The sequence below is a fragment of the Mercurialis annua genome, linkage group LG5 (genome assembly GCF_937616625.2).
Source record: "Mercurialis annua linkage group LG5, ddMerAnnu1.2, whole genome shotgun sequence".
Classification (NCBI taxonomy): domain Eukaryota; kingdom Viridiplantae; phylum Streptophyta; class Magnoliopsida; order Malpighiales; family Euphorbiaceae; genus Mercurialis; species Mercurialis annua.
In genome coordinates, this window is record NC_065574.1 from 16,624,899 (window position 1) to 16,639,783 (window position 14,885).

At 32.8% G+C, this 14,885-nt stretch overlaps 2 protein-coding genes across 3 annotated transcripts; one reads left to right on the forward strand and one right to left on the reverse strand.

Moving 5' to 3' along the window:
• LOC126681138 (pentatricopeptide repeat-containing protein At2g35130) lies at positions 1-5,027 on the reverse strand. 2 transcript variants are annotated; one of them, XM_050376551.2, is made up of 8 exons: positions 4,948-5,027; positions 4,673-4,857; positions 4,135-4,367; positions 3,151-3,400; positions 2,580-2,725; positions 2,024-2,229; positions 947-1,071; positions 1-608 (listed from the first exon to the last, which is right to left on the reverse strand). In XM_050376551.2, coding segments are annotated over exons 1-8 (1,731 nt in total). In that variant the 5' UTR covers positions 4,950-5,027; the 3' UTR covers positions 1-24. The 2 variants fall into 2 exon arrangements, with proteins under 2 accessions (XP_050232508.1, XP_050232507.1); XM_050376550.2 differs by lacking the exon at positions 4,948-5,027 and having other exon boundaries at positions 4,673-4,909.
• Positions 5,028-5,614: 587 nt separating this feature from the next.
• Positions 5,615-11,445, forward strand: LOC126681139 (uncharacterized). Its single transcript, XM_050376552.2, has 13 exons — positions 5,615-5,749; positions 6,004-6,230; positions 6,330-6,407; positions 7,278-7,370; positions 7,526-7,605; positions 8,075-8,188; positions 8,500-8,573; positions 9,491-9,567; positions 9,753-9,836; positions 10,010-10,102; positions 10,193-10,300; positions 10,382-10,450; positions 10,720-11,445. Exons 1-13 carry the CDS (start codon positions 5,632-5,634, stop codon positions 11,170-11,172), a joined length of 1,668 nt encoding a protein of 555 aa, XP_050232509.1. The 5' UTR covers positions 5,615-5,631; the 3' UTR covers positions 11,173-11,445.
• The last annotated feature ends 3,440 nt before the right edge of the window (positions 11,446-14,885 follow it).

Here is a 14,885-nt window from a genome sequence, read left to right on the forward strand (position 1 = left end):
TGAATAATTTTTCTTTTGATATAATCAAACAGGCAAAACAGAATCCATAGTCTTATGCATTGTTCTAATTACAGTGGTAACCTGCTCAATTTGATCTTGGCTTGAACATGATGATAGTAATACTTTTGCAGTTCTTCCATCTGGGTGGCATCCAGCATCAATCATTTCCTCAAAAATCTCTAAGCATTTTGGGTATAGTTTCTTCCTAGAGTATGCTCCTAATCTTGAAGTCCAAGTCACTACATCTGGTTTCAAATTTTTTGTTGCAACTGAGTGAAAGAGTCCTTCCATTTTCTCGAAATATCCCGCCCGCCCGTATATATTGATCAAGATGTTGTATGTGCTTATATCAGTTTCATAAGCTCCTTTTTCCATTGCTGTTAACACTTCCTCCATCTTTTCGAATTGGCCGAGCCGCCCGTACAAGTTCAGCATACTGTTGAGAACAAAAGTATCCGGTTCTAGCCCAGATTCGTGCATCTGGTTTACAATATCCTCGCATTTAGCGACATTTCCGGCTTTCGAGTAGGCAGATAAAAGTAGCATATGGGATTTCATTGTTGGTGTTATTCCTAGTCGCTTCATCTCTTCGAATACAGCTTGCGCATCTAAACAGCATGTAAGTAAATGCAACAAGTGAGAACGGCTAAAGCCTCAACCTTGAAATACGTAACCTGAAAAGAATGTAGTCTCCAAACCGACCAGAATCAACAATGTTACTGTCCTAATGACCAAGGTTTTGAATTGATGTCAATAGGTTTTCACTTCATTCACTGTCGGAAACTATCGAGATACACCATAGTTCCCAGAGTTATATTTGCAAGCTCTTTATAACTTTACATTTTTAAAATTATTTATTGCTGGTCATGGGATAGAAATGGTTAATACAAAGTTTTGGCAAATTATTACTTGATGCAGCGAACATTATACGGTTCAAGTATTTTACCCTCATGAAGGCCAGCTCTCCCATATGCATCTACCATGATGTTGTAAGAAGCTCTATCCGGTTCACACCCCATGTGCTGCATGAGTGAAAATATCTCGGCAGCTCCATAAGGAAAGCCTGCACGACTGTTAACACAAGATGTTAAACATGCCGCTTGTGCACGTAGATACGACTTTAAGGAGTGACTAACTTTGCACAAGTGCTTTCCATAGATTAAAGAAACTTATAGGAGTTAAGAACAATCTTAACAGAAGCCAATTAGTTTTTCAATAAATATCAGTCAAATGGAGGTTCTGGAAATGAAAATGAACCTACTACTCATAACGTAAGAACTAAGAAGACATTCCCAATGTTTCTGCTGCTGCCCATTATCAGAGACAACAAAGAGACAGACTGTAGAACCAATAAAGGATATGACTAATTTCTTCCTTCTAAGCTTTCGAGTAAGTGAAGGCACTAAGGTCTACTAAATTTATACTCCACATATCTGATCAATCACCATTATAGCTATTAGTAGGGGTTGATTGGGATGTTTTCATTGTTTTAGCATGAGACCGGTACGCTAATTTAGCAATTTAATATACTGTAATTAAGTTACATGAATGATACCAAATGAAAAAAAGGTTAATAATACAGAGGAAGATATGTTTGTTTACAAACGTGACACGCTTGGCAAGTAGTGGAAAATACGGCATGTCTTTAGGTGTCACTGTCAAGTCATGAATAGAACCACTTATTCAGGTAGGATAACCACTTCCATATGTAACTTCAAGAGCAATCAAAACCAGTTGAGCCAAGTTTAGAAACATTCAGGCTTGGCTAGGTAAGTCTCATTCCTAAGGTTGGACTCCACTTGAGCTCAACCGAGTCTGTGCAGTCCACTTTGTACTTGACTTGTAACTCTTTTAATCAATATAAAACCACCCAAAGACTTGTCAAGTAGTACCTTCTATGGAGACGCTTTAACATATAAACAAACAGTTATGCATTTGAGCTTGCAGCTCTTGAATCAAAACAACTCTAGTGCTTTTCTACTGCTTAAAATAATTAAGAAAAACAGCATTTTATGATACTGACCTGTATGCCTCCATGAGCGCATTATAAGCATATACATCAGGTTCATGGCCATCTTCTTGCAGCTGCTCAAAAATTTCCTCGGCCTTCTCACATAGACCCTCTCTTGCAAATGCATTCACCAGAGCAGTGTACGTGCAGATATTTGGTTTACACTTTTGACTCTTCATTTCGTTAAATAGCTTCAAGGCCATATAAGATTGTCTTGCCTGCACTACATAAAATGAATGATTTCACCTTAAATTTCATATATGAAGAATGTGATTTAAACATCTCTTTGTTCCATATTAACAAGTCCAACTATGATGCCTGAGGCTGTGACATTATGCTTCCGAAATGAAGTTTTGCTGCTAATATCATGTGACTGAGAAATACAATTCATTGCCTAATACTTGCAAGATAAAATTATACAAAGTGTTACGTCAGCTTTCAATTTTTCTGTCTCAAAATTTTGCAAGTCATTCATGTTAAATAGCACAACTCAAGATTCCAAGATAAACCTCCTTTGTCATGTAGTCGTAGAATGAGCATAATACCTATCCACGACCATTGATCTTACCTTTCCATGTAAGTTGATCAATAATGTGTAAGTTTCAGTAGACGGTTGGCAACAATCTCTTTTCATTCGCTGAAATATCTCTACAGCTCTTTGGTTGTTTCCAGCCTTTATTAGCCCATCAATGTAAGCGTTGTATACAATTGCACCTGGTAAGAACAAGGTCTACATAACATTTAACTCCTGAATATTTATGTGTATTGCAACAGAGACTTAACCAGATAAATCGCACGATCCAATGTATGTTAAACAAACAATACCAAATTAAAAAAAAACAAGATAAATCTATTCAAAATCAGAGCTCAGGCACATTTTGGAACTTATTAATAAATCAAGATCTTAGCGTTTGGCAATATGCCTATACACGAGAAGGATGGCAGAGCATCCTTGACCTATTTTCGAAAACTCTATCAGCAACTCTTGAACTAGGGACCGTTTACTTAAAAACTAGAAACAAAAATCATCAACTCTTGAACTAAAGTTGAGCTACAAGGTAATGTGAAAATGGAATACTAATTGTTGAATAAGTTTGCAAATTAAATTTAAGTCACAATGAGATCATATCAAAACATACTTGGAGGAAGCCCATACTTTCGCATCTCCGCAAATATTGCTTCAGATTTCTCTTGTAGTCCACACATGCAGTATGTTTTCAAAAGAAGGGCATAAGTATCCTCAGTAGGAATACATCTGGCTTCAAGAAGCTCAAAATATGTTTTTTCTGCCATCTTGTACAGTGACTTTTTCCCATAAGATTCTATGACCAGATTGAATATCAAGACATCCGACTGGAAGGAGCTCCTGTGCAATATCCATTGACATATCTGGAGATTATTTTTCATAGTGTTACACTCGACAAGATGATGTCTCACTAAGTAATTTGACACATAAGAAAAGAAATACGATTACAGTTTCAAATGGCAAAGATAAGGTTTTTGAATCTCGATGAGCATGCAATGATCTGTTCCATAACAAACAATTTTCTATATTCTTTTCTGCTTCACCAAATTCTATATATACAATAAGTATACATATTATATAAGTGATATTTACTATTCATTTAATATTGGTAAGCATGAAGCTCAAAAAAGTTTAATTTATTAAAATAATAAGTCTTAAACACTGAAACACTCCTGGTGTGTCCCCGGAATGTCCCCTCCTTTCAGTAGTAAGAACTATTAGGACACTTATTTTGCATCATTTCATACATGTTCCCGCTGTGTCTACGGTGTGCATACGAAACCTTGGAAAAGTTTCGGTGCTTCATAGATTGAAATAAACCAGAATCAACCAATTGTTTCAAAGGATTTATCATCCAGAAATTATTTATTACATATGCCTTTTATAACAGAGTTAAGACTTGGAAGATCAAATGATTGCAGATATAGTGACTAGTCCGAGTCATGGGTGGCTTTCGCATATTCTACCATGTGAGAATTGTTAACTAAATTATACGAATGCACGGTAATAATGCTAATGCAATGTGAAAAAAGTTGGCTTGATATGTTAACACACTTGCAGCTCAACAGATGTTAAAGTAAGGCAGAAGTTTGTTTACCAACAAAATAAGATCCCATTGTTTATTCAATCTAAGTTGAACAGCCACATTAATAAGATCATCCCAAGTCTCATGAGTGGCAGGAAGAGTATCAAGAGCAGCCCAAAGGACACTCGAATCCACATCCCTCTGTACGAAGCTGAGTATTTGCTGGGCAACAGGACTTAGCACTGGGAAAATTCCATCAACAAATCCAGATCCGTATTTCCATCCTTGTCCCCTTAAAGATCCGCCTGCACGGACATGTCCTTAAGATAGTTAGCCCACTACATTCATTACATTGGCGGACCCAGAAATTATTTTATAAAGTGGGCAAAATTATACTGAAAGTTTGTAAGGTAGGATTGACAAAATATAAATGTTAAGATAGACAATGCTACAAATTTTAAAGTGAAAAAACTATAGTATTAAATTCTATATTTATATTTTCTTAAAGATTCAAAAATAATAACTGTCCACCATAAGCTCTTTCTAAGTCTGCCCCACGAGTCACGGATATATTAAGCACAATATGGTGTGAAGTATAGAGAGAAATTACATCGTTTTCGTGATAATTTTTTGTGATTATAGCTGCGCCATTTCCCGCGCTTATCCAAGAAAATGGCATCACGTTTGTATTTCTTAACAGTCTCACCACCGGAGCTCTTTGCTTGGCATGTGAAGTCATTCTTAGAGCTTGTTGGTGTTATAAAAATATAACTGAATTTGCATACAAAAATCAACCTGCACAAGAAAATCATCCACCATTAATAACCAAATTTACAAGCTCTTTTAACCAAATTTGTAAATGAAAAAAAAAACTGTTAAGCTTACATTTGCAGAGCCAAGAAATAAGAAGCAAAATGGCAGTTATCTTTTTTGTTTTCCTATTTTATCTAATACGTGTCCTCTAATATCCTTTTTCTCTGCGCACGACGCCGTTTCTTCTAATTTGGCGGGATTTATTTTCCCAGTAAAATAAAGAAGCCAAAGATACAAAAGTACCCCTAATGTTCAACCCGGAGAGCAAATAAGCCCCTCAAAATGTTTTGGAAGCCTAAATTTTGTTTATGTATGTGGCTTCCTTAATTTTGACTAGATAAGCTATAGATTAAACTTATTCAAATCTTACCACTGCTTTCAATGAGTTTGATCAAACCTAAACTACCGTAAATGAAATTTTATCCATTTCAGAAAAAATTGACAGTTTTAATTCTCTACGTCCCACTATAAATTCAAATACCAATTTCTTGAAAAGTGAAAACAATAAATCTATTTATATTTCTAATTTCTTGATTTGTGTCGTTACTATCCCAACATTTAAAATTATGTTTAAATGTTCTACAAGTTAAACATTAAGTAATTTTTTAATACCGAAAAAACCCTTTAAGGACTTAAAACAATCTCAATACAAACATAAAGGGCTTATTTATACCTTTATCCAAGAAAATCCGAAAACCCTGATTATGTTTTGTTTATATTAAAGTTTAGGGTTTTAGAAGTTCAATTAAGAAAATAATGAATTGCGATTATGCACAACAAGGGATTCAATTTGAAGAAGATGATTATTACACTGCTAATAATCAAGGAATTCACAGTCGAAAGGAATTCACAGTCTCTTGGGAAACTACTGAAGGTATGAGTTTTCTGGTTTTTGTAATGAGCTGCGTAGTTGATTGCCAGGAATGGAATTATGTGTTTTTTATGTTCAAATTTAGCCATTTAAATATCATGACATGAACTTAAACTTGAAATCAATCTCCTTAGAAGTGCAATGTCCTATGAAGTGTAATTCTGATACAAATTTTTCGTGCTAATATGTTTGTACTCGAGAGGTTTGCTAGATTTTTTTCGGGGTTGTGTTTGACATGTTTCCGTATACGCAAGCAGGAATGCGTGCGGTAGCAGAAGAGGAAAATGATTCTTTCAGCTGTGCGGAGATGGATTGGAGAGAAGTTGATGATGATGTAGTCGCCGTTTGTAGAGGTAATGTAACTTTCAATTCAAGACGTCCCAATGCACATGGAGGACTTCACTCTCGTCTTAATAATACTTTTCAACCTCTCTCCAATCAAAACCAGAGGTTCTCCAATCGCATCACTACTTCCCCTTTAGAGGTTTTCTTTTCGTTTTTATAATTTCCAGTTTTTTTGAAAATGTATGATTAATATGTTCATTCTAATCTGTACACTCTTTATATTTACAATTTTTTGCAGGATTTAGAAGCAAGATTGGGAGTTGGAAGTTCTAAAATTAGAATTAATGACAAAGCAGATCGTGCAACCAGCGAGCAGGTTAGATGACTTAGATTCTAATATTAGTAAAGACGCGTTAGCCTATCTGCGGTCATAGGGTAGGGGGGGTTCAGAAAAGATCTGATCGTAGATAGAGACGGAAACCGGGGGTAGGGGCGGATGTAGCCAAGTGGATCAAGGCGGTGGATTTAATTTCAACCATGATGGCTAAGGATGTCTTACAATGATGAACAATTTTTATCTTACTCCCTTTTGGAAATTCTAATTTTAGGTTTTTTTTACAAATGTTTTATGATTGCAAATATTGATAAAATTAGGTCTAGAACCATATGAATAAGGAAAATGTGATGCCAATATAGCTAAAAGAAATAGAAAAAATGTAGAATCAAAGGATTTAGAAAAAAAAAGTAAAATCAAAATGTATAAAAGAAGGAAACTTAAATTGATCGAACTCATTTTTTAGCTTCTTTTATTATTCTTTTTTTATTTTAGTTTGTCCCATTACTATATGGAGATGTGGATTTATCTTAATCATAATGATGTGGAATATATTTTTAATGGATCCGTCAACCACGTGACAATTCTATCCATAGAACTTAGAATAACTGTTTAGTGATGAAATTTATTGTAGAATGACTGTTTGAGACCAAATTGATTATTAAGGACTAAGTAAACTAACCAATAATAGTATAGAAACCTCAATATGGGCTTGGCCTCTAATTTACACTATAGCTGTGTTTCTTCTCATGTTATGTTATATAATGTAGTGTTTTTGTGTATGTATCTTCTTTTTGTGATTTATTTTTGAAAACCTTTCTTTGCTCTTCATTTAATGTTTCATCCCTTTTTGAGAAAGAAATGGTTTATTTATTTCCAAAATTGTGAACAGTTTCATTGTGTTTCTTGAAGGTTCTTGATCCTAGAACTTTCAGGGTTCTCTGCAAATTGATAAATCAGGGCTTATGTGAACATGTTTATGGTACCATCTCAACTGGAAAGGAGGTATGTAATCACCATTGTTTAGCTTGATAACTCATGAATAACCTGTTGCTTTAAATATGTTATTTATTCTCCAATTACAGCTACTATGGAATTGGCATATATGAACTATCCCTCACAATTTGATTTTTGAAATTTTCTTTGTTCCCATTTGGCAGGCAAATGTTTATTATGGAGCAAAAGTAGATGGACAGGAATTCGCAATTAAAGTTTACAGAACTTCAGTTCTGGTTTTTAAGTATGTATGATGGTTTTGATGCTTTCCAAGAAACAAATGCTTGCGCTCTATGAATACTATCTTAGATACATCCATTCTATACTTTGGGTAAACAGTCCTTTTTTTAGGCGAAAGAAAGAAAAATAACCAATTATGCTTTTTATTGACGACTTGCACTTTCATAGAGAACTTATTCTCATTGCTTTATTATACTATTGAGAAATATTTCATGCTATTTGCTCATTTCAGGATACTGGTGTATAGGCTCTGATTTGGTGCTTTTTGTCACTTAGATATATGATTGTGATATCAAGATATTACATAGTTTCTTATACCGGAGTTAAATTGTAGTTGTTATGCCATAGACATTCATTTCAGTTCAATCTTTAGTTTTACTTTCTTTTTCTAGAATTAAGTTACATTTTGACTCCATCTAGTTTATGCACCATAGAATTATATATTCAATTTAACTATTATTCTAAAATCATAGGGACCGTGATCGGTATGTACAAGGCGACTATCGCTTTAGGCATGGATATTGTAAGCGTAATCCCAGAAAAATGGTGAAGGCGTGGGCTGAGAAGGAAATGAGAAATCTGATGAGGTATGACCAAAAGACTTATATGTTAATGGAAAATTTACTTGTTTCAAGACAATATTTTGTGTATTCTTGGTAAAATTATCTAATACTCATCCACTGTTATGTCTATATGCATGGGTGAAAATCTAAATCCTGTAGCTATGAATTAAAGTTTTCTTTTCTTTGTATCTGCTAGGGCAAGAAAATGACATATTGATAATTTTAAACTTAATTTACTTTTGGATCTTGGTATGGAATTTTGGTACTAGCCTTTCAAATAAACCAAAAGAAACATTGGTTTTATCTTATGTGATTTTTTTCTTCCTGTGTTGCAGGCTCAAGAAAGCAGGAATTCGGTGTCCAACTCCCTATTTTTTGAATCGCAATGTTTTGGTCATGGAATTCATAGGTATTGTTTTAATTTCTTTTGTGCATAGTTGGTGTATTGACTCATGTTTTTGTATATCTCCTATTGATATGCCAATTTTTTAGTTTGTAGAATTGTGTTTGTACGGAACATAATTGAAAGACATCATGTCAGCACATTACATCATGGGACACGTAGATACTTTTAGTTTTGTTGTTGGCCTAATTTTCTGAAAGACTCAATTATGGATATTATTCTGAGATGATCATGGCGATGAACAATGCTTTAGAGACTAATATTCGTGGTGCTTCCTATCACTTCAGTCACTCCACTGTGGTAATATATAGTATGCGAAGGTTCCTTGATTTGCTACCTCTCTCGCAGCCTGCACTCCACTAGTCTTGATTGGGGGATGGGAGGTACAGAGGTATTTTGATGTCCTAATATAGTTGATCATGCAGGCAAGGAAGGAAGAGGGAGGATATGCCGCCAAATTGGCCGATGATCATCTTGACCTAAACTAGTTACTAGGTTTTGGTTGGAATGCCTGTATACTTATTTATCCATCAATTTTTCCTCTTCAGAGCTTCCATGAGAACTCAATTCTTGTGCTTGTGGTCATTAAGTAGCCATTGATAGAGAGATGTGTCTGAGTCACATATTATATTATACAACTGCTAATAATATTTAATTAGTCACTACAATATAATCATTATAATGAGTTAGGAGTTCAAAAAGTATAAACTTGTGGAGTCATTAACTAACAGAAATAAATCCTAGTGATTGTTACTTTTTGAAGTATATTTAGAGGCAGTTGCTTATTTGTTATATACATTACATTTTCATCTTCTCTTTCCTTGTCTCATCATTTGTATATTTTTATTTTATTGTTTCGGTTTTATGCTTTGAATAGTTTCTTATGTATTTTTTTAAGCTTTTCTCCTGGCTAAAATGTTTAGGGAAGGCATGCAATGCAGCACCACGTCTCAAGGATGCTGGCTTATCTTTGGACAAGTTGCGTGAAGGTTATGTAGAGGTTGTCCAAATCCTCTTACTTTGGTGTTTATTTATTACATTTAAGCTAAGGTAGGAACTGTATTGTGGTTGGAGTAACAGAGTGATTCTGTCAGAACATTGTTTGCAGAGATGACAGAAAATGTTTAATTGTTTTTGTTTTGTATAATTTTGCTGATTTTAGACACATGTTTGCATATTTGTCAGATGATTATCACTATGCGTAAATTGTACCAAAAATGCAAATTGGTACATGGGGATCTCAGTGAATATAACATACTTTCTTTTGAGGTGAGTACTTCTTTCTTACTAATAAACAAGCAGTAGTTCTGTCTTAACCTCGTTTTGATGCAATGCAAAGAGAAGATTAAGATCTCCTCTTTGGATAAGTGTTGACTGAAATGTTAGGTTCCTCACGTGTGAATCTCTAGATATTTTATTCAAATTGCTCTTCCTATTTGTAGGGTCATTTATACATAATTGATGTTTCTCAATCAGTTGATCTCGACCATCCTCAAGCCCTTGATTTCTTACGTGAAGATTGTGTTCACGTTTCTGTAAGTTGTTCATAAATGAGGTTGTGATTTGTGCAATTACAAATATTTCTTATTAACAAAGCAAACTAATCAAGCATGGGTGACTTGCAGAATTTCTTTAAGAAACATGGAGTAGCTGTTATGAGGATTAGGGAGTTATTTGATTTCATAGTTGATCCAACCATTACCGATGATTGTATTGATGATTATTTAGAAGAGGTTTGCAATCTCCTACTCATATTTCAATTTACCATATTTCTCAATGAGATCTTTCTTATGACCTCTAGATTCTTTTTGCAGGTTGAGCAAAAAAGATTGGCAAGAGACGTGACTGCAGAGGATGAAATTGCAGATTCTGTGTTTATGCAGGTGATTTTTTAGAAAACCACTTTTCGTTAAACTTTTGCTATTTGCTCAGTTATAGAATTTGCATGCTGAAAAATGGTAACTAAATCACAAAGAAGTGTAAATATGGCAAGATGTTTCTAATTCTGTTGTTGAGGGGTAAAAACACTTCAATTTGAGTATTTCATTCCTTAGTTCACAAGCTTAGTGAAAATGATTTCAGCGCAAGAGGGATCTGCAATCATGATATTTGTGGTGCTGACATCAGATATTCATTTGTTTTTTGGTTGTAGGCATATATCCCTAAGACATTGGATCATGTAAAGAATGCCGAGGAAGATGTAATATTGATATCAAGCGGCAAGGATACAAGCAACATGTATTATAAAACCATTACAGGACTCGATGAAGCTCTGTGTAAGATTAGTTCTTGTGCGGCCCAAGACATGAAAGAAGAGGATGTGAACCCACCAGCAGTAGTAGAGTCTTCTTGTATCAAAATGGTGCCTGATTCTAACTGTGAATATGAAGCTGAGACAGTTGAAGACGGAGAGAGCACATGTGAGTCAGATGGGAGTGAAGTCTCATCTGAAGATGAGAAAAATGATTCTGTCGATAGTAAAGCTACAAGAAAGGAGAATAAAAGAAAAGTAAAAGAAGAGAAAAGAGAGTCTCGAAAGAATAAAGTTCCCAAGGCAGTAAAGAAAAGAAAGAAGAAAATGTCCAAGGCCAAGAAGAACAGGTAAATATTTTCCATTTTTTGGGTTTGCAGAAGCAGATTGTATAGAGAAGCTAATTTATTTGCAGTCAAGGCTAAAACAAATTTGGCTGATTTTTTTCGCAAGTAGTCATGCGAATGCAAAGCGCATTTCTTGTTTATGATACTTTAACTTTTTTTTTTCTTTTGGTGTTTACTTCAATTCTACAATGATTCTGGAGCCGCCATAAGGAATAATGACAAAATGAGTCATCAGTTTGTAATTATAGGCAATGTTTAAAGGGAACTTATTTAGAAAGCAGTTCCAAACCTCTTCTAAATGATCAACTATAATAGAAGTTAGAAATAGAGTTGTACATTCCAACTTTATCGATCTAAACTTTTTCTCTCTAATCGAATTGAACCATTTTTATAAAATTGTTATATATCTCAAACCAAAGTGAATTGTACTAGATGGTTTAGGTGAACTTTTTGATTTAATTTGATTTTTTGTTTGGTTTGTATTAGAATATGACATTTTGTATCGAAAATATAAAAGTTATTTGACGAGTTTATAATGTCTAGAATTCAATTATTAAATTTATTGAGAAAACTACAAAAATATACAAAAAAAGGGTAAATTATTACAAAAATGTGAACTCACCATACATAGCATTGCAAAAATCTCGGACTAAAAGTAACCTTAGCCGAGATTGACACTCTCGTGGTTCAATGGGCTTGTTAGCATTATCTTGCTACAGTTATTATATTTAGACTAGCATAAAACCCCCGCGTTGCTTCGGGCGAGACGATTTTAATTTTTTTTTTCTCAAAACATAATGAATTAATATAACAACGTGTATTCAGAAAGTCTAAGTACTTAATATATGTATAAAAGACATAAAATGTATCTCGATATTACAATTAAGGACATAAGGTAGATGTTGTCTAATCAAATGATTTGCTAAAATATGGAGTATAATTTTACAAAGTGATGTATGTGAACTTAACATGACAATAACATCAGTCAGTTATACTGACAGATTAATTTCATATGTTTGTGACAAATAAATTTGATTTTTCAATAGTACTCGATATAAATTTGCAGGAAATTTATACGACAACATCTAATGGGAAAGACAATGTCACTTTAAGTATGAAAAGTTAATTGCTAATTTTTGAAGCAATTGTAATTAGATACCTTCTAACAAATATAGGTGTAATAGCGTACCGTTTCAATACGTACAATAACAAATATAATTATGCCCAATTCAATAATTACACATTGCTAATATTTCATAAATAAAAATTAATATATAGTATATTAAAATTTCATTACATAGATCTTAAGTATAATGCTCATTAGAAATATACCGAAATATACAAATCTTAAGTATAATACTCATTAAAAATATACCGAAATATACAGTCACTTAAACCGATATTCAGGAATATTGTATATCATTTTTTACTAAAAAGTCATATTAAATTTTTTAAAGTATATATTTGTCTTAAATTTAAAAGGGATATAGATACTTGTCTTATATTTTAAACGGAATATTTATGTGGAATTTTAGTTATCTATTTCCGTTGTTAATATCTGCAATTTTTATAAGAATATTAACATTTCTTAAGTATTACACGATTAACTATAATATTTTATCAAATTAACTAAAATATAATTATGTATTTCAATTGGGATGAAATCTTAAAAATGACATCAATAATTTATTCCACTGCAATACAAATATGAAGAGTAAGAATAATGAATTTAATAAATCAATATAAATTAACTCATAGCATAATAATCGCACTTTACATAATATAGCATATTTTAAAAAAAAAACATAATATAACATGTTAAACATAATAATAGATGCAGCTATGGACTAATCTCAGGCGCTACATTTAAAAGGTAGGTGATCTAAGCCGTCCAAAGCATCACATCCATACAACCATCAGATCAAATACATAAGAATGGAATGTCGTTGGATCAAAGGCAAACGCATTATTGTTCAAAACCCAACGTCATTTACAACCCACCTTTTCATGTCATCTTTTTCATCTGGTTATCTATAAAAAAAAGGCCTAATCACTCAAAAACCCCTCACCTTTATATTTTTTTTCAATTCTACCCCGATGTTGAAAAATTGTCAATTTTACCCACTTTTGAATTTTCCGTTTTCAATTGTACCCCAATTTTTTAATTTTTGTTAATTTTTTTATTTAAATGATGAAATCATTCAATTAACTAAGTCTAAAGATGAAATTAAATTCTTTTTTCTTCAAAAAAAGTACAAATAAGTCCTTTATTATTAAAAACTAACTAAACACCATAATCAAATTAACACTATTTTAAATTCTTAATTAATTTAACTAAATTTAAATAAATTTTAAAAACATACAATTAATATATGCTAGACATGGAGGATATTTTAAAAAAAAAATTCAAGTAAAACAGACGTTAATTTAATATTTCAGGGTACAATTGAAACACAAAAATGCAAAATAGGGTAAAATTGACAAATTTTCAACGTCAGGGTATAATTGAAAAGGGGCTAAAAGGTCGGGGTTTTTTAAGACATTAGGCCTAAAAAAAATTATACCTCCTCAATTAATAAAGCTTGTGAAGCTCTTTTTTTCCTCAAAAATTTTAGTTTGGTTCGATTAAGGGCTGGTTTGTAATGTTCAATTGAAACAAACAAATAATTTACACACAAACCAACTTTACTTTATTTCAGTTGCATCTGCACAAATTTTGTTAGTAGTTGCTGACCAGAGATAAGCTACAGCTGCGCTTCCAATGCGTTTGGTAGATGGTTTGGATCTCTGTGATTTTTTTTGTAATACTGAATAAATATTTGCAAGTAATTTAAGAATTTGAAAGTTATTTACTATGCTTCTAATTTTTAAAAATGTAACTATAAAAAAAAAATTAAAAAATGCAAGAAAAAGCTAAAGAAGAGAAAATTTGGTCTTGATAAAGTGAATTGTATTCTTTAGGCATGACCAGTTTATAGCAGTTCATCTCAAAAACAAAAAAGGAAAGGAAAGAAAAAAACTTGGCCATAAAAAAGCCACGCATTGTGGTAAGAAAATGATGGGTGTATTGTACATAACTTACTCACTAAGGAGAGTAATAAATAATTAATGTTCATTTACAAAGGGTCTAGAAAGATTTAGAGGGGCAAAATAAGATGAAGCAATATCACTGTTCAATGTACAGTGATATTGCTTCAGCTTTATACTTTAGATATAGATATTTGGTGGTTACTTTGCTTCTACTTAATTGTCCATATATGCAAAATAAATCATATAAACAAAATGTAATAAAATACGTATTAATTAAAGGCCAAACCTTTCACAAAAATTTCACAAAAGTCCCGACCTTTTAATTTTATCGATTTTGGCCAAAAATTGATTATTTGGTTTCACAAAAGTCCCGACCTTTCAATTTTGTCGATTTTGGCCAAAAATGGATTATTTGGTTTCACAAAAGTCCTGACCTTTCAATATTTGGCATGCCATATAGGCGTCACATAGGCTCCACATAGGCAAATTGAAATCAAATTGAGAGTTGGCCAAAATTGAAACCAAATAATTTATTTTTGGCCAAAATCGACAAAATTGAAAGGTCGGGACTTTTGTGAAACTTTTATAAAAGGTTTGGCCTTTTTAAAACATTTGGCCTTAATTAAATAGAGAATAAAATAAAAATACTGCATTCAATAGTTAACAATTTTCTTCGGTAAATTTTTGTAT